Here is a 19221-nt window from a genome sequence, read left to right as displayed (position 1 = left end):
GAGATGTCTGAATGCACACCCTGGTTATTTTCTTTATTTGCCAAAAGCACAGCATTTTGTTGTTATTATGAAGGCAGTCAAATAAAAGTAGACACTTTACAGTTTCGAATGATGTATTACATGTATGTGTATGATTATGAATGACGGAGTATTTTAAGTGCATTTCAAGTTGAAGAGGAAAAAAGCGCCGGCGCGCCTGTCGACCCCAAATGGTTAACCACTAGGCTACCACATCCCCATTCCACATCCCCTTAGCTGGGAACGTTTGGCAGAGTCTCTGGTCAGAGAGATCTTCAACTCCCACCTCCGACAGAGCTTCAACCAGATCCCGAAGGAGGTTGGAGACATTGAGTCTGAGTGGACCATGTTCTCCACCTCCATTGTCGATGCGGCCGATCGGAGCTGTGGCCGTAAGGTCGCCGGTGCCTGTCGTGGCGGCAATCCCCTAAGCTGGTGGTGGACCCCGGGATTATTTATTTGTCATCAGTCCTGTTCAATATTTATATGGACAGGATTTCTAGGTGCAGTCGGGGGCCGGAAAGGGTCCGATTTGGGGACCATGGGAGAAGATGGATGGCTTGAAGGCTCTTCTCCAATTCTTGTTGTATTCTGTCTATCTATTCTTTTTCTCATTTATTTCTTCTCTCAGTTCATTTATTGTTTCATATTTCTACTCAATTTCTTGTCTCAGCTCTTCTAGCTCTTGGTCCCTGGTATCCAGTTTCTGTCTCTTTCTGTCAATCTTGTTATCTTTCTCTTCTAGTTTCTCCTTCAGTGCCTTTATTTCTTCATCCATCTCATCTAGTTCTTGTTTCATTCTCTTAATCTTTCAGTCTTTCTTTTTTAGCTTTAGTCTCTGACGCTCGATCTCCTCTTCGTGTTGGTCGAGTTCTTCTCTGACTTTTTCGAAAAGGTTTTCCTTGTACAGTTTTTCTCTCAAGATGTCCTTGGTGTCCATTTTTCACTGAGTGAATGTCCTCCTGCACTGTTCAGAAAAATTTACAAGAATGAATGATTTTTTTTGTTGTATGTAAGCACTCACCTGATTAAACACCACACAGTTTTTCAGTTAAATTTAATTTTACTGGCTGTGCAAACAGAATGTGTGTGTGGATGTGACAGAGTGAACTGTCCCTATCGTCAGCATGACGCTACATACCCCACACACTTTCACTTCTCCTCCGTTTCTAGCTACAGCGTTGTGGGTGCACACACACGCCAGTTAGCACGCCGCTCGCTCGCATACACGCCGCACACACTCACTTCATTCTCTCATTCTGGACAATAAGCACACACACACACACACAAGGACGTTGTACTTCTTTATTTTTTTCTTAAATATCTATGTATAAGTTTCCTTTTGTGGGGTTAAGTTTTATAAACTCGCCTGTTTATATGCGTCGGTCTTCCGGGTGGGTTTGGACAGCAGCCAACCGGAGCGCTGATTAGTGGCTGGCTTTAAAGCGGCAACGCTGTGCCGCACATGCGCAGTAAAACCGGAAGTCGGCGAGTTTATGTTGAGGGGACGTTTTTTTTGTGCGATTACTATTATTATTATTATTATTGTTATTGTTTATTATTATTATTATTATTATTATTATTATTATTATTATTATTGTTATTGTTATTATGTTTATTATTTATTATGATACTCCATTCTATGGCTGGTTATGATACTCCATTCTATGGCTGGTTACAAGTTCCAATACCAGAAATGGTTGAGTCCGAGGGGAGGGGTTTACCCTTTAAAAACCAGTCTCCCACTTCAGTTCGGGGTGGGAGTTGTAGGTGTGCATGGTGGAGTTATTGGAGTTGGAGAAGCTATTAAGTAAATGCACAATTGTAGGTGCTGTATCTTTGTATATAGTTCTCTTTATATCCCTCGGATTTTCTTTGATTTCCTTTAATTTTCCACTGTTTCTTTTCTGGGAGTTGTAAATATTTTTCACTTTGCACTTGAGCACCCTGTAAATAAATACCACTTTACACTGAACATCACGGCGAGTATTGCCATCATTTGGGTAGAAGGCGAACCCGTAAGGCTGCTCTACCACATTTGGTGTCAGCAGTGGGATGGCTACTCGCAGGATGGTGCCACGAGAACGCAAGCCCAAGATGGTGCTTCGTTCCCAGACCCAGGCAGCCACTGAGGAAGATGGAGCCTGGGGAACAGTGGATTCCACTGCGGAAGAAAGAAAGGAGGATTGGATTCCTCCTGTCTGACCCAAGGGTACTGCATCCAGGACTGGAGCAGCGCCACCCACTACAACCTTTTAAGGAGGGATGGTAGAGGTGTTCTGACAGTTCATGCATGCACAGGAGCAGCAAGAGAAATGCTATCTCCAAGCGCTGCAGACTCTGCAGGAGACCATACGGCAAGCCATCCACCCAGCTTCATCATCTCTGGGCCTGTAGAGTCCACGAATGGCACTGCCTACACCAGCACCCCGGGGGAATACTACTGCACTTAGGGTCCAGAGCACACCGATGCCCACCAGTCAGCCAATGCTCAGAACCGAGCCAAAGTAGCCAAGCTTCCAGTCAGGGGGAAGACAAAGAGAACTATCTGTATTGGTTCGAGTGGCTCGCCAGAACCTGGAGGTGGCCAGAGGAAGAATGGAGTTACCAGCTGGTTCCACTGTTGACCAGGCAAGCGCTGGAGGCCTACCTGGCGATGGATGAAGACCAAGCAGCAGTCTACAGTGAACGCAAGAAGGCTCTGTTGGAGAAGTTTAGCATCTCTCCAGAAACCTATCGTCAGCGGTTTCGTGCAACTATGACCCCAGTTGGGGAGACACCCTCAAAGACATACAATCGGCTAAGGCATTTGTACCGCCGTTGGGTGCGACCGGAACTATACACCAAGGGGGAGATTGGTGAGATGGTCATCCTGGAGCAGTTTCTCCGAGTCCTGCCGTACGAAGTCAGGATATGGGTAAAGGAACGAGAGCCTAGAACTGGGCTAGCTGCTGCAAAACTTGCCCAGCAGTATCGGAACGTTCCCAATAGGGTCGTCATCTCCAACCAACGAAAGGTGACCAGAGGAGTTCTACCAGTGGATGGAGCGCTGGAGAATCTCGCCGCAACATTCAAGACAGAAAGGGGGATAAAGACACCAGAGAACAGAAACTCACGTGTTACTATTGTCAACAGCCAGGACACAAAGCAACCGTGTGCCCAGCAAGAAAAGCAAAATTGACGGGGTTTTGTTATGTCCCAAGGAAGGAGGACAGTACGGTGAATTGTATGGGGAACCCCCAACTCATCCCAGTGACTGTTAATAGGAAGGAGTTGACAGCTTTGTTGGACACTGGGAGTTCAATGTCACTGGTGAAAAGATGTCACCTGACCAGTGTGTCTTTCACAAAGCACACAAAACCACAATGTGTACATGGAGATGTGAAACAGTACCCCCAGACAGAGGTGAATGTGAACATTAATGGACAGACATACCTACTTACTGTGGCGATTGTGGAAACTCTACCGGCAGATGTGGTTTTGGGACGCGACATACCGGTATTATCAGAACTGCTACAAGTGAACTGGGAGAAGGAACAATCAAGATCCAACATCCAGCTAGCATGCCCAGCTGTCACTCGGGCCCAAGCTAAGATGGGACTGCAGCCGTTGCCGGACATGGACAGTAGTTTGCTTCAAGGCGGGACCAAGGGGCCCAGGAAATCACGTCGGCAACACCGGCTAGAGAAAGGACTTGGGACGCCAGTTCCGGAGACTAAAACTGAAGGACTGGAGGTGAATGGATGGATTGTACCTGTGAACATCGTGAAGCTGCAGCGTGTCGACGAGTCACTGAAACCTTTGTTTGAGAAAGCGGTGCAAGGCAAACAAGCGGACATGTGTGGGGAGAGGTATGTCATTACCAACGATATCCTATACATGCAAGCCTCGGATGCAACCCGGTTGGTGGTGCCGAAATGTTGTCGCCCTGTGGTGTTGCATCTGGCACATACAGTTCCCTGGGCAGGACATCTTGCTCTGCAGAAAACCTATGCACGCATCAGCTCACGATTTGTCTGGCCGTCTATGTACACGGATGTACAAAAGTACTGTACTACATGCCTCACCTGTCAGCAGTCCAGTGCTGTGTGGGGCCAAGACAAGGCCCCTCTACAACCATTGCCCGTGATCTCTGTCCCATTCCAATGCATCGCTATGGACATAGTAGGGCCACTGGAAAAGAGCAGTACAGGATACCATTATATCCTTGTCATCAGTGACTAAGCCACTAGGTACCCAGAGGCATTTCCGCTCCATCACCACCCCTAAGATCATAAATGCTCTCATTCAGCTGTTCTCTCAGGTTGGAACCCCAGAAGAAATCCTCACGGACCAAGGGACCAACTTCACCTCAAAGCTGATGAAACAGTTACACCGCCAGCTGGGTATCACCGCTATCAAGACCAGCCCATATCACCCACAGACAGATGGACTGGTCAAACGCTTCAATAAAACACTCAAAAGCATGCTGTGGAAGTTTGTGTCGTAAACTGGAAGGGACTGGGATAAATGGCTACCCTTCTTTGCAATTTGCCTACCAGGAGGTGCCACAAGCATCGACTGGCTTCTCACCGTTCGAGCTCCTGAACAGTTGGCAGGTCCAAGGACCTCTGGATCTCCTCCGGAGACACTGGGAGGACCCTTGTTCAGGAAATAAGGCGGAAAAGGGAATAGTCCAGTATTTCCTGGAGATGAGGGATCGACTGGAGAACTACAGGAAGCTGGCAGAGGAGAACCTCCGAAAGGTTCAGAGGGCACAGAAGACGTGGTGTAAGGAATTCTCATCCGTCGCTTGGACAGGTTAACCCTCTTTCATCTGCCGCCTGGGCACTTCCCTGCCCTTCTGATATCCCTCAATATAAATACCAGTACACAAGATAAGTGCCTACACTTTAACTGGTATGACAAGATACCAAATCAGCACTTACCCGAATACTGGCATCCCGGACGAGCCCCCAAAGAACTGTAAGGAATTCTCATCCATCGCTTGGACAGGTTAACCCTCTTTCATCTGCCGCCTGGGCAGGATAACCTAAAATTCAGCCTCTCGTTCCTCTGCTCGGTTTCTGTTCTCCACAAGGCCTTGGGGAAGTCTCAATGAACCACACATGCGACAGTCTTTCAAAGAGAAGTTCCAAAGTTTATTAAGAAAAGCAGGAATATAGAGTCATACAAGAAGAGGGAGGGTGTAGTGGTTGTGTGTGTTGGTATGTGTGTGCACATCTCTGTTTAGGTGACCTCTCAGTTACCCCAATGAAGTCATATCTTATCAGGGAAGTAAACCTATACTTCCCTTAGTTCCCATGGTTGGTAACATAAAGAATAATTATGGCAGGGCCATCTGTGGTAAGGCTAATTATGGTAGGGACAAGAGTGTGTCTGTGTCTGTCTGTCTGTGTGTGTGGGGGTGTATGTCTGTGTGTGTGTATGTGAGAGAGAGACAAAGAACAATGTGCACTTTACAGACAGTCTATAACATTACCAGAAAAGATTGTTTTATGCAACTATTCTCACACGTGGTATGACCAGCAAGCCCGTTCCAGAAAACTACGACCATTGTCAAAAGGTACTGTTGTTGCTGCCAACGTCCACGAGCAAGCTCCTCATGAAGTGGCAGGGACCCTACAGTGTTGTACGGAGGATGGGCCAGACAACTTATGAGATCCATCACCCAGACAAAGGCAAAGTGACACAGACTTACCACATTAACCTGCTGAAGGAGTGGAAAGAGCCTCCCAGCGAAAAGGCCGAACCGGTACTGCTCATCCAAAATGTGGAGGAGCATCAGGAGGAGGACCAACCGGAACCAAAAGCTAGTGAGCAGGCCCAGCCAGCAGAGGTAGACCTCGGACATCTGGAGGCACTCAAACAGGCTGAGCTGCAACCGCTCTTTGGTCGATATCCAGCGTTGTTTCATCAGAAGCCTGGACGGACCGACCTGGTACTCCACAAGATCCGCCTGACTGATACAACTCCATCGCGAGAGAGACCGTATCGGGTACCCGAGAGGCTGGTGGCCCCACTGAAGGCAGAAATCAAGACTATGCTGGAGATGGGAGTAATTGAGCCATCAAGTAGCGAATGGAGTAGTCCGGTGGTCATCGTACCGAAGAAGGACAACACCCTCCGTATCTGCATTGACTTCTGTCGATTAAACTCCAGTCCCAGTGTGATGCATACCCGATGCCACGCATTGACGATCTACTGGAAAAGATTGGGAGAGCCAAATATGTGACAACACTAGACCTGTGTAAAGGCTACTGGCAGGTGCCTCTGGAGAAGACATCTAGGCCTTACACAGCGTTCAGGACCCCACTGGGATTGTACCAGTTCATGGTTCTTCCCTTTGGCCTGCACGGGGCACCAGCAACGTTCCAGAGGTTGATGGACCAGGTGCTGCAAGGCGGGGAAGAATGGTCGGCCGCGTATCTGGATGATGTGGTGGTCCACAGCGAGACCTGGGCTGATCACCTGAGCCACCTGGAGGAGACCCTGAGGAGGATCCAGGAGGCGGGCCTGACACTGAACGTTGCCAAATGTTCGTGGGCCAAGGCTGAGGCAGACTACCTGGGTTATCGTTAGGCCTACAACCAAGAAGGAGGTCAGGTCCTTCTTAGGACTGGTGGGATAGTACCGGCGGTTCATCCCAAATTTCTCCACTACCGCAGTACCGCTGAGCAACCTGTTGGGGAAGGCAGTGAAGAACCCAATACGGTGGACTGATGACTGTGAGACAGCCTTCATCACACTGAAGGAAAGAATGTGTGCAGAGCCTGTCTTACGCAGTCCAGACTTCACAAAGCAGTTTACCGTCCAGGTTTATGCATCTTCGGTTGGAGTAGGAGCAGTCTTGACCCAGGGTGAGGAAGGCAACGAGAGACCAGTCGCCTTCCTGAGTCGGAAACTGCTGCCACGGGAAACCCGGTACTCCACAATTGAGAATTGCCTGGCAATCAAATGGGCCCTGGAGAGCCTGAAGTATTACCTGCTAGGAAGAGAGTTCACCCTGTAAACAGACCACAGAGCATTAACCTGGATCCACACCATGAAGGACCACAATGCTCGGGTGACCAGGTGGTACCTCTCCTTGCAGCCATACCACTTCAGGGTCAGACATCGTCCAGGGAAATAGAACCTGACTGCTGACTACCTGTCTCGCCACCCGGCCAGCTCGCGGCTTGGATAGGGGGAAGGTGATGTGACAGAGTGAACTGTCCCTATCGTCAGCATGAAGCTACATACCCCACACACTTTCACTTCTCCTCCGTTTCTAGCTACAGCGTTGTGGGTGCACACACACGCCAGTTAGCACGCCGCTCGCTCGAATACACGCCGCACACACTCAATTCATTCTCTCATTCTGGACAATAACCACACACACACACACAAGGACTTTGTACTTCTTTATATTTTTCTTAAATATCTACGTATAAGTTTCCTTTTGTGGGGTTAAGTTTTATAAACTCGCCTTTTTGTATGCGTCGGTCTTCCGGGTGGGTTTGGACAGCAGCCAACCGGAGCGCTGATTAGCGGCTGGCTTTAAAGCGGCAACGCTTTTCCGCACATGCGCAGTAAAACCGGAAGTCGGCGAGTTTATGTTGAGGGGACGTTTTTTTTGTGTGTGATTACTATTATTATTATTGGTATTGTTATTGTTTTATTATTATTATTATTATTATTATTATTATTATTATTATTATTGTTATTACTATTGTTATGTTTATTATTTATTAAGATATATATATATATATCAGTCTCCAATCCACAACTTCATTCTCCATTCCACAACTCCATTCTATGGCTGGTTACAAGTTCCAACCCCTCTGGGAGAAATGGTTGAGACCGAGGGGAGGGGTTTGCCCTTTAAAAGTCTCCCACTTCAGTTCGGGGTGGGAGTTGTAGGTGTGGATAGTGGAGTTATCGGAGTTGGAGAAGCTATTAAGTAAATGCACAGTTGTAGGTGCTGTATCTTTGTATATAGTTCTCTTTATATCCCTCGGATTTTCTTTGATTTTCTTTATTTTTCCACTGTTTCTTTTCTGGGAGTTGTAAATATTTTGAACTTTGCACTTGAGCACCCTGTAAATAAACACCACTTTACACTGAACATCACAGTGAGTATCGCCATCATTTGGGTAGAAGGCGAACCCGTAAGGCTGCTCTACCACAGTGGAACGTCTTATTTTGTTCCTACGAATTCGTCGGCACAGTGTAGGTTAAAATCCTATGTAAAATAAAAATGCAAAGCAATTTACAATTTTAAATCTCCCTCATGCTTCTGGTGAAACTATCGACATCTGCATCGTAAAGACTCTAAAAGATGTTCCTCAGAACTACACAGATTTCCACCTCATCCCAGTAAATAAATCTGCTCCTGGAGGAACTGGATTTTATTAGAGAACATTCCTAAACAAACATCATGAAATTTTTTTAAAGGTAAAAGTTCTTAAAAGAAAAAAATCTTGTTCAGGTAAAACGGGGTTGAGAGAATCAGTATTTTAAATGAATGTTTAAATGTTGTGTAGTTGATCTGTATAGATTCACCAGAGTGAAACATGAAACCAGAGAATAATGTTTATGCAAATCACAGGAGCTGAAGAATTTAAATATTCAACAGGTGTAATTCCAACCCTGTTTCCTAGAATATGTCTTTACACAAAATTCAGTAACAATATAAACAATAATCTGAATAATTGAGTGGAACTTTGATCTGCAGAACACACTTATTTATTGCGTCCAAGTTTTAGCTCAGTTTCACCATGGTATTAATGTCTTTTATTAAGTATCACGACTTTGGGTGACTATTTTCTTCTTGATACCTAAAGTCATTTGATTAAAAGAAAACTCCCCTGGAGTTTGTGCCTGTGATGAAGGTTCAATATGATGCATGCTGACCACATGATGGTGAGGTCACGTAGCAAGAGTGAGATTCTCCAACAGGTTTTCGGGTTTAAATCCATTTATCAATTTAGTTAACAGGAAACTAATGCTCCAGGACTGAGAAATTAAACTGTCTGGTTTCTATTGGTAGTATTATCTTGTTACAGCAGATCTCTACACGTACTCAGTGTAGCTTTGTGTGTGTGTGTGTGTGTGTGTGTGTGTGTGTGTGTGTGTGTGTGTGTGTGTGTGTGTGTGTGTGTGTGATTGTGTGTGTTTGAGCTCATTCACTTCATACTTGGTGTTTTATTCACTTTTCCACATGGCTTTTCTGCTCACCAGAGGGCACCAAGTGCCCAATGTTCAAACTTCCTCTCAGCGTGGTTACTGTTTGCAGCGAAATCACTTCAACAGATCAAGTGCTTCACTACTCTGAGGATATTCCAGTGATATTGTGTATTTGATGTGTGGAGAAAAAATAACGAGGTGAAGTAAACTGAACCTTCAGTATTTTCTCTCAGATGCTTTTTATTTTACGATTCTTTTATTTATTCAGTTTCAGAGTATCTCCTTTCAGATCAGATGGACATTACTTACAGACACTGATTAGTCTGTAATAATAATAATAATAAGATACTCAATCACATGCTCAATTATATCAAATAAGATCAAATCAGAAGCTATATCATGTACATGTATTTATCTCGGTGTCTACCTCAGACACCTCAACAACGTTCCCAGAGATTTTGTACTTGAGAGAATTCCAGTCCAGCACATTCCCACGTACACCCAGGTCTTGAAGTTCATACAGATGCTTAATCTGACCTGCACCCAGGACACTGTCCCACATATGTACATCTGTAATTTCACCCACAAAGCTCTGATTTTTGTCAAAGCTGCCCAGAAATGAGTCAGGATCCTGTCCAAGAATAATAGCTCCACCTGGACTTACACTTATCCCGCGTTTGTAGATTTTCAGCATGGTGCGTCGTCCGTTCGCCCAAAAGGCGGTGACTCCGGTTCTCGACGCCCAGGTGACACACAGGTGAATGGGGACAACAGACAGCGGTGGTAGTTTAAAGATAACACTTTCACCACTGCTTCTCAGGTAAAGAGAGTATACTCCTTTCTCCTGCCACACGTTGAGCTCATCAGCTTGATTAGTTCGGTAAGCGAACAGGATGGTCTCACGGTCGTTATTGAGTTCAGAAGCAACACGCATACAAAGAGTGAAGGCCTGTAAATTCAGAGGTTTCTCTGAAGTGAGCTGCACATAGGCTGTGTCAGTCTCCTGAGGGAACAGCAGCACCTTACCTGTGTTGAAGGGGGAGACATGAAAAGATTATTTAAATAGTAAATCCTTTTCCTTCAAGTTGGCGGTTATTAGGCCCCTCATTAAGAAACCTAATTTAGATCCTAATGAACTATCAAATTACAGACCTATTTCACATCTATTTCGTTTATGTCTAAAATATTAGAAAAGGTTGTGTCTGTTCAACTGAGCACCATCTTAGAGGAGAACAATATCTTTGAAGAGTTTCAGTCAGGTTTCAGGCCCCATCATAGCACATGCTTCTGACCTATTTGACCTATTTTTAAATTCTTAAAAGACAGAAACATTACTTATTGGTCCAAAAACCGGTACACAGAAGCTCTTACAATGTAACTTTTATTTAGAGTGATGTACTGTTACTACTAGCTCGAGAGTGAAAGACCTGGGTGTTTATTAGACAGCAACTTGTCTTTAAAATCATATCACCCATATTACAAAAACAGCCTTCTTCCACCTTAGAAATATTGCCAAGCTGAGAAACATCCTGTCTGCATCTGATGCTGAGAAGCTAGTTCATGTAATGCATTACAATAGTCCAGTCTAGAGGTCATGCAGCTGCTTGACCAGGACAAGAAAGTATGACCATATAACCCCAATTTTATCATCTCTACACTGGCTACCTGTTAAGTTTAGAATTGATTACAAACTGCTGCTACTTACATACAAGGCTCTTAATGGTTTAGCTCCCATGTATCTAACTAGTCTTCTAACACGTTACAATCCTTCATGCTCTCTGAGATCACAAACCGCAGGACTTCTGGTAGTTCCCAGAATGTCAAAATATACTAAAGGTGGTTGTAAAAGCAAGACTCGCAACATCCTCCCCAAACCGGCAAAGGGAACCCTCACTCGAGTTTTAGCCACTACCAGTTTTTTACAGGTATTTAAGCAAGGCACATGTTACTGTTATGTTAATGCAAAATATCATTTCTCTGTGTTGATACCAAGCCATTTGTTTATGGTATTGTTTTGATCGTGTTTTGACTTTTGCTTTCTTTTCGACTACGATTTCTGACTTACTGTTTATTGGATTATTTCAACTGTGTTTTTCAGGTTTTGACCCTCTACTGTTTTTGTAAGAATGTTACCCACCTACTGCTATGGACTGGAATGGTAACCTATCCACAGTGAACATGGGGAACCCATGCAGCTGGGGTGGACACAAATAAAAGAGGTGGAACAACAGCATCGTCGTCAGCTTCAGCTATGCTATTACTTCAGCCAACCTGGACACACCTGTTCCATCCGCCCATAGAAACCCTCTTGTGTGATTTCTAAGGTGGCTTGGTCTTTCTCCACACCCAATTTCACAATTTTGTTGCAGTTATGTTATGTTCATGAAGTGTCCTGTGTTAGAGCTCTAATTGAGTCCGGTGCTGCAGTTTACCTGATTGGCTGAAACCTCGTTGAACAACTGCGACTGTCCACCAAGCCATGCCTCACTCTACTCTGTGTCACTGCCGTGAACAACCAACCTATCGTAGAAGACTACCTCATGCACCAAACCACTCTATTCACTCTCAAAATCGGATTATTTCATCAGGAGGAAATATCCTTTTACATTATTTCTACACCCGCAAACCCCATCATCTTGGGCCTCCCCTGGTTACATATACATGACCCTCAGCTCTCCTGGCGAAACAGGCAACTTATCCATTGGTCATCACACTCTCTGGCACACTGCATGCAAAATCCCCTGACACACCACTGTCTGACTACCTCAATAAAAAGCCCTGAATCCCAGCTCACCAAAAATATTCCTGTCGAATGTATCAAGACTTCAAGGAAATCCCTGACAAAGAAAAAGCTTCAAGGCTATCCCCACATCGCACAGGAGGCTGCAATCAATGAGCTCTTGCCCAACACAATGCCCCCGAAGTGCAGTGTATATCCATTAACCATCCCTGAGAGCAGAGCCATGGAGGGTTAGGGTTAGGGTTAGGGAAGGCTTTCCATCTATGCAAACTGAAATACTGATAATTTAGTTTAATGCTATTTACATTCTAATTTCCAGCTGATTGTTTTAAAGTCTGTGCTGTCATTGTACCAGGATGTGATTTTTCTTTGATTTTTCTCTCTCTAATTACTTTCCTTTTTAGTGGAGCTACAATATTTAGGGTAAAGTGAAACACTGACTCTAAATAGTCAGTCACCTGATGAAAATCTGTGGGTCATATGGTGATCGAATCATGGATGATAATTCTGGGAGTCTGTTGGTAAATCTCTCTGCAGTAGTGGATGTAAAAATATGTTTAACACGGTTACGTGGTAAATTGTAAATATTGTGTCCAGAGAGCAATGTAAATGAAATAAGATTGTGGCTAGAAATAGATACTAATTAAGACATTGTGACTATATTTTCTCTATTTAATATGAGGGTTAGAATGAGATCAACAGTTACAGTATTTGATCTTAGTGCACCTTTGATACCATTGACCATTCTATTCTATTTGATAGGCTAGAACATGTTGTTGGTGTTAAAGGAACAGCCCTCTCTTAGATTGGGTCTTATTTGACAGATCAATATCAGTTCGTACAGATCTAAATGGTGACCACTTTAAACAAACTAAAGTAAAGTTTGGTTTTCTGCAAGGTTTTGTTTTAGGACCACTGCTTTTCTCCCTATATATGCTACCCCTTGGTGCAATTATTCGTAATCATGGTATTGGCTTCCACTGTTATGCTGATGACACACAGCTATATGTTTCAGCTTAGTCAGTTGTGAGTCACCAGCTTAATAAGATTGAAGATTGTGTGAAGGACATTAGACAGTGGATGCTTCCTCCTGTTAGTATGATGGAGGTAGTATGATGAAATCTGATGTCATTAGAGCACTAATTGATTCCGGTGCTGCAGTTTACCTGATTGGCTGAAACCTGGTTGAACAGCTGCGACTGCCCACCAAGCCATGCCACACACTACTCCGTGTCACTGCTGTGAACAACCAACCTATCGTAGAAGGCTTCCTCACACACCAAACCACCCTATTCACTAAATGGTGACCACTCTACACAAACTAAGGTGAAGTTTTGTGTTCTGCAAGGTTCTGTTCTCCCTATATATGCTACCCCTTGGTGCAATTATTCGTAATCATGGTATTGTCTTCCACTGTTATGCTGATGAAACATAGCTATATGTTTCAGCTCAGTCAGATGTGAGTCACCAGCTTAATAAGATTGAAGATTGTGTGAATAGACAGTGGATCCTTCCTCCTGTTAGTATGATGGAGGTAGTATGATGAAATCTGATGTAATTACATGATGCAGAAACACTAGTTCATGCATTTGTTACCTCTAGGTTGGATTTGTCATATTCTGCGGCTCACTCGGCTGTGTAACATCCACTTCCGGGTCGGCACCATCTTGGCTGTGGCACTTTCGGGTTAATACCACTTTATACTCCGCCAGACTATTTAAGCATGCTGACTGTGGACACTCTTTGCCAGATTGTCTCTCCAATCCTCTGTTACCGCTCGTGCATGCCTTTTTCTACCCGTAAGTTTCAGTTACGTTTTTGACAGCTTTCCGTGTTGAATTTCGGCCGGGTGTGTTCCAAACCGTGGATTTTCCTTTTTGCAGATATTTTGAGCCCAAGCTGAATATCTTGGTTGGATTATATTTGTTTCTTTGCTTCGGAGGACTAAAAGTCTTTGTTGGATCATTCATTTGTTTTCCCTTGAGATTTTTACTGTTTCCTGGACTCGCCCTTCTTGATTTTTCTGTCAGGTCTGTTTTTTGTTTGTGGAGCCCTGTCATATTATCTTGTCGAGGAGCATTTTGTTTTGACCTGTTATTTCTGTTAGCCCTGTGACTCATTGATTCAGTCTTGTATGTTCCTGCTATTTTTACCGAACATTCCCATAGTTAAACTATTTGACTGGAAGTCTTTTGCTTTCTGCATTTTTGGGTCCATTCCCCCCTGCACCCTGACAGGATTATTGTAATACTTTACTGTCTGGATGTTCCATTAGGAGCATAAACAAGCTCCAGTTAGTCCAGAACACAGCAGCTAGAGTCCTAACTAGAACCAGAAGATATGACCGTATCACACATCTTATCCTCATTGCATTGGCTCCCAGTCAAGTTTCAAATCGATTAATAAAAAACTATTAATGACCTATAAAGCACTTAATGGTCTCACACCACAGTACCACAGAGATCTTCTGGTTTTTATGATCCATCACACCTACTTTGATCAAAAGGTGCAGGATATTTGTTGGTACCTCAAGTACAAAAGTCTCCAGCAGGGGGCAGAGCTTTTTCTCACAGAGCCCCACAGTTATGGAACAGAATTCCAATTAGTGTTCGGGTCTCAGACACAGTCTCAGTGTTTAAGTCCAGGATAAAAGCACATTTGTTTAGTTTAGCTTTTTATGAATAGCTTATCTTAGGTAAAGGAGCAGATCTGGAGGGTTCATGGTCATAGAGTGTTTGGTGAACATGGATGTCTGGATGTTGCCTCCTTACCAACCTCACAAGTCACTCAGGTTTACAGACTGTGGAGTGGTGGGACGCTTTACATCCCAGGAATTTGAATTGAATTGAATAATGTAAATGTAAAAAATGTCATTTGTCTACAACAGTTTATAATACTGCAACCAAAAGCTCCTGAGGAACTAATGGGTCATGGTAAACTCTAGTGTTGAGTTCTGACCCAACACTAATTCCTTCCTGCTAAAGTCTTCAAATGATTGCTAATAAAGACCCGACCATACATGTATTGTGTAGAGATTACATGCTTTGTAAGACTGCAATAAGTAAGATCCTATACATTTAGAAACTCTTTGAGATCCAACAAGACGTGAAGAACCTGGTACAAAACCAGCTGCTCTTTATTTGGTGTTAATCAGATTTATTTAATTGATGACTTCTGTATAAGAAGAACTTTTGAATATGATTCATTCTGAGCACATTCACATGACATATTATTAAAAGTTCTGCCTCGTAACACAACCAGGTAATTGTAAGTTACCACCTTTAATGTTCTACAGCAACCAACAACATTCATATGAAAACAAATCAGAAACATTTTAAGAAAGAACGTTAATAAAAACTTACGTTTATGAGCTGAAGTCAGAGCCGGAAGAAGCAACAGCACCACAAACACAGTCTTCATCTTACTGTGTGGCAGAAATTAAATCAATAATAAATACATAAAAAAGTATTACAAATCGTTATATCTTCATTCACACACACACACAGAGAGACACACAGACAGACAGACAGACACACACACACACACACACACACACACACACACACACACACACACACACACACACACACACACTGCTGCAGATATTTACATTTTCTTAATGAATACACATACACTGTCCCACATTAAGCCTGTGCTTCAGACTCAGGTTTCAGACTCAGGTTTGTCGCAGACATTTTAACCTCTCAAAGTTTCTCTGTGTATCACATTCATCTGAACATCTCTACAGGGTTTACTGTGATGATGGGAGAAGATGTATTGCAATCAAACTTTAATGAACAAAACTCATGAACAAAAAAGGTTTTTAGGCATTTCTTTATACAGGATACAAACAATGTGGTGTGAGAAGACTGAGAAATAATGTTTCATCTTAACCATCTAACATTTGTGTCTGTGATAAAGATGAACAGACTTTGGAGTGTGAGAAGGCAGATAACCAGTTGTATGTCTGAGTATTAATCTGGTGACACAGTAGTTTTTTGGTAGACGTTGTTTGCCCACGAAAGTTAACAGTAAACATTTCACAATTTGTCACTAGTGTAAACAGTTCATTCAACTCTTCACTCAATAACATTGACATTTCTCATCGTGTGGTAAAAGTTGCCACATAACCTTCACATATCCTTCTCTGGAAAAGATTTTGGGAATTGTTTTGTTTTGTTTTTTTGTAGTTTTTTAGGCTATATTTTATTCTAAATAACAAAGTATAAAGTATTAAACGTGCAATAACAGATATATTGAAAAACGTGCAATATTACCATCTTTTTATACATTTTGTTTTGTATATACTGTATATTATATTATGTTTCTATTCTTTTTATATATTTGCATTTTATTACTCTTGGCTGCAGCAACAGTGAAATTTCCCCATTGTGGGACGAATAAAGGTATATCTTATCTTATCTTATCTTATCTAAACTTAACTTATCTTATCTTATCTAAACTTATCTTATCTTATAATCTGCTGAACATCCAGTGATAACATTAGACCATTGTGCTGAATTAGATCACTAAAATAAACATTTTAAAATATTATGTTTCTGGATCCTTCAGTTTCTGGGACATTTTAAAATATATTTCTGAAAAACTCCATTCTCAGTTCAGCTGTTGGTCTGTCTGTCTGTCCACATTTGTTAAGATTACTGCATTGTTAATTGTTACAGTTAATTACACTTTAAAAATATTTTTATTTCAAAAATAAAATAATCGACAAAGTAAAGTTCCTGCTCTTTACTTAAAAAGGTTTAAAACTCATACGAGAGTATGTTGTTATACATTATTAATACATTTACATTTAAATCATTTAGCAGATGCCCTTATCTCATTTTTTATACAACTGAGCAACTGAGGGTTAAGGGCCTTGCTCAGGGGCCCAGCAGTGGCAGCCTGGTGGAAGTGGGAAACAAACTCACAACCTTCTGATTGGTAGTCCGGCACCTTAACCACTAGGCTACCACATATTACTTTTCTTATAAATAACTAAATACAAAATTTAATATTATTTACTGACCAGTAACTGAATCTATAAGTACAGTACTGTATGGAAATCAGTAATTAGAGCATTCATTATAAAAATACAGTGTATTGCTATAGAACACAGTTTAATAAAGACAAAGTTTAATACAATAAAACAGCACAGTGTTAATGTTATATAATGTTAATGTAGGATATTTGCTAATTACACCATGGACTGTAGACACTGATTACAGCAGTATTCCTGTGACAATATAAGTGACTGGAAACACAGCTATCAATATTTTACTGTAAAGTTTACCAACGTAGCCTCTAATCTGATTTGGTTTTATTGTCATTACTGAAGCAATAATCTTAACACTGCAGTCTCCTGTGACAGAAATGAATCTTACGATACAACACCAGCATTAACCAGGTTGTTATGCTACGATAACAGAATCCCAAATTGAACAAATACTTACTTTCTTGTGCAACACCTGCTGCATAAGAGAAACACAGCATGTGATGTGAAGGTCCAGAGATAACTACATCTATCTGGGGTGGGTAGATATCAGATCATCAGCTGCTGTGAGCTTGTTTCATATTTCACCAGGGTTTACAGTCTAAAAGGCTGATTATGAAACACAGATTTGTGAAGTGTTTCTAAAAGTCAAGTCAAACATGATAATAAATTTGGTTCCACTTGCAGAAAGAACCAGAAATAATCATCTTCAGTTAAAAGACGTTAAACTGACATTAAGTGTCTGGTTCAGAACTAAACATTGTCCTAAATCAGCAGAAATCAGGGTGTGAATTTATAATAGATTAATTAATAATGATATAAAAGCAATGAAACATTTTTCAAATCCCAGACTAATCAAAATTTCAGATAATTCTATGTTTATTTTTACATTATTATAATGATTAGAATTATATACATTTTAAATAAATATTTTAACATTTATTTTAAACTTTAATTGTATTTATTATTTATTTATTTTTACTTTTATTATTATTATTATTATTATTATTATTATTATTATTATTATTATAGATTTATTTTCTGTTTTCTCTCTTCTCTTTATTATACTTTTGTAAATCTGCTTTGAGACCATGTGAATTGTTAAAAGTGCTATAAAAATAAATGAAATTTGAAATTTAACCTTCAATTTCAGTCACATTATTAAAATTTTGATTATTTTACTTCTCCAATGATTGTTATTTTTTATTTGTTTTGATTTGTTCTTTTTCACAATGTAAATCATTTCAGCTCTATTTTAAGTGTGTGAAGGTTGATATCATTTCATCCTCCCCAGTATTCTTACCTGCATATTGAATAAAATTCATGCCTTATTGGACCTACATCAAATATTACAATCAGTCATAGGGAAAAAAAAAGCTGAGTTATTTATATAAGTTTGGCACAAAATTTAATTTGTATAGCACTCATAACAATGGACATTGTCTCAACGCAGCTTGACAGATTTGTATAGCATTTTAAACTGAAATGTTGTGACAGTCATGAGGTTAATTACTAAGCCACAGTAATATCAACACCTAAATGAACGTCCTGTGTTACAGGGTTAAATACAACAGTCAGGTAACATACAAATACAACAGAACTGCTACTAATTACTGCCTGCCCTTGTAGCATGTTCAAACTTTTTCACATTCCATAATTAGGTTTAGTTTCAACTTCAGCATGAAGACACTTAGGAGAATGTTTAGTCAAGTGAAACCTCATGAGCCCAGGTTTACTTTACAAACTTGTTATTGCTGATCTTTGAGATGTTTACTTTTACAGAATATGGCCGTTATCCAGAGCGACAAATAAAAGTGCTTTTGATTTGTTAATAAATACATCAGTATACAGAGATACCTTATCTCATGTGAATCGATTAGAATTACTACAGACATCAACTGTTTGGTCATCAACCTGTTTCATGCAGTTTAATGTACATTAATGTTATTTATATTCTTACACATGTGGAGATAGAAATCCAGATATAGCTTTAGATTTGTCTGTAATAAGCAAGCCAGAGACGAGAACGGTGAGGAAAAGCTCCTGGAGTCGAGATGAGGAAGAAACACTGAGAGGAACCAGACTCACCTGGGTGACATAATGATTAACCTGGAAAGTGTGATTATAAATCATTACGCTGCATTCAAGTAAACTGATAAAGTTGATCCTCAGACTCGTCCAGGACCAAACGATGTTCACACAACATTACAACACTAATGAAAAATGTATTACAGGTTAATATTCAGCCTGACTAACTTTTAAAAAGCACTAAGCCAGTCCTTGTTGCTATGGTTACAGTGAC

General features: G+C 41.6%; 2 protein-coding genes across 3 annotated transcripts; one reads left to right on the top strand and one right to left on the bottom strand.

The window, feature by feature from the left end:
- The first annotated feature begins 2311 nt into the window (after positions 1–2311).
- Positions 2312–3207, top strand: LOC125140828 (zinc finger and SCAN domain-containing protein 32-like). The gene has a single exon (XM_047810914.1). It carries the CDS (start codon positions 2312–2314, stop codon positions 3197–3199), a length of 888 nt encoding a protein of 295 aa, XP_047666870.1. The 3' UTR covers positions 3200–3207.
- A 6199-nt stretch (positions 3208–9406) lies between these two features.
- LOC113649795 (pentraxin fusion protein-like) lies at positions 9407–17516 on the bottom strand. 2 transcript variants are annotated; one of them, XM_027157771.2, is made up of 3 exons: positions 17380–17516; positions 15289–15350; positions 9407–10212 (listed from the first exon to the last, which is right to left on the bottom strand). In XM_027157771.2, the coding sequence occupies exons 2-3, from the start codon at positions 15344–15346 to the stop codon at positions 9584–9586; spliced, it is 687 nt and encodes a 228-aa protein (XP_027013572.2). In that variant the 5' UTR covers positions 15347–15350; positions 17380–17516; the 3' UTR covers positions 9407–9583. The 2 variants fall into 2 exon arrangements, with proteins under 2 accessions (XP_027013572.2, XP_047666995.1); XM_047811039.1 differs by lacking the exon at positions 17380–17516 and adding an exon at positions 15537–15555.
- Between the last annotated feature and the right edge of the window lie 1705 nt (positions 17517–19221).

This window comes from Tachysurus fulvidraco, chromosome 3, assembly GCF_022655615.1.
Source record: "Tachysurus fulvidraco isolate hzauxx_2018 chromosome 3, HZAU_PFXX_2.0, whole genome shotgun sequence".
Lineage (NCBI taxonomy): Eukaryota > Metazoa > Chordata > Actinopteri > Siluriformes > Bagridae > Tachysurus > Tachysurus fulvidraco.
This window is presented reverse-complemented; position numbering and strand designations above follow the sequence as displayed.

Bases quoted from the DNA above. Each gene is read 5' to 3' on its own strand.
- LOC125140828 (XM_047810914.1), top strand. From the start codon at position 2,312: ATGCACAGGAGCAGCAAGAGAAATGCTATCTCCAAGCGCTGCAGACTC.
- LOC113649795 (XM_027157771.2), bottom strand. From the start codon at position 15,346: ATGAAGACTGTGTTTGTGGTGCTGTTGCTTCTTCCGGCTCTGACTTCA. The intron at 10,213-15,288 runs GTAAGTTTTTAT...CCTTCAACACAG, and splicing joins TCTGACTTCAGCTCATAAAC to GTAAGGTGCTGCTGTTCCCT.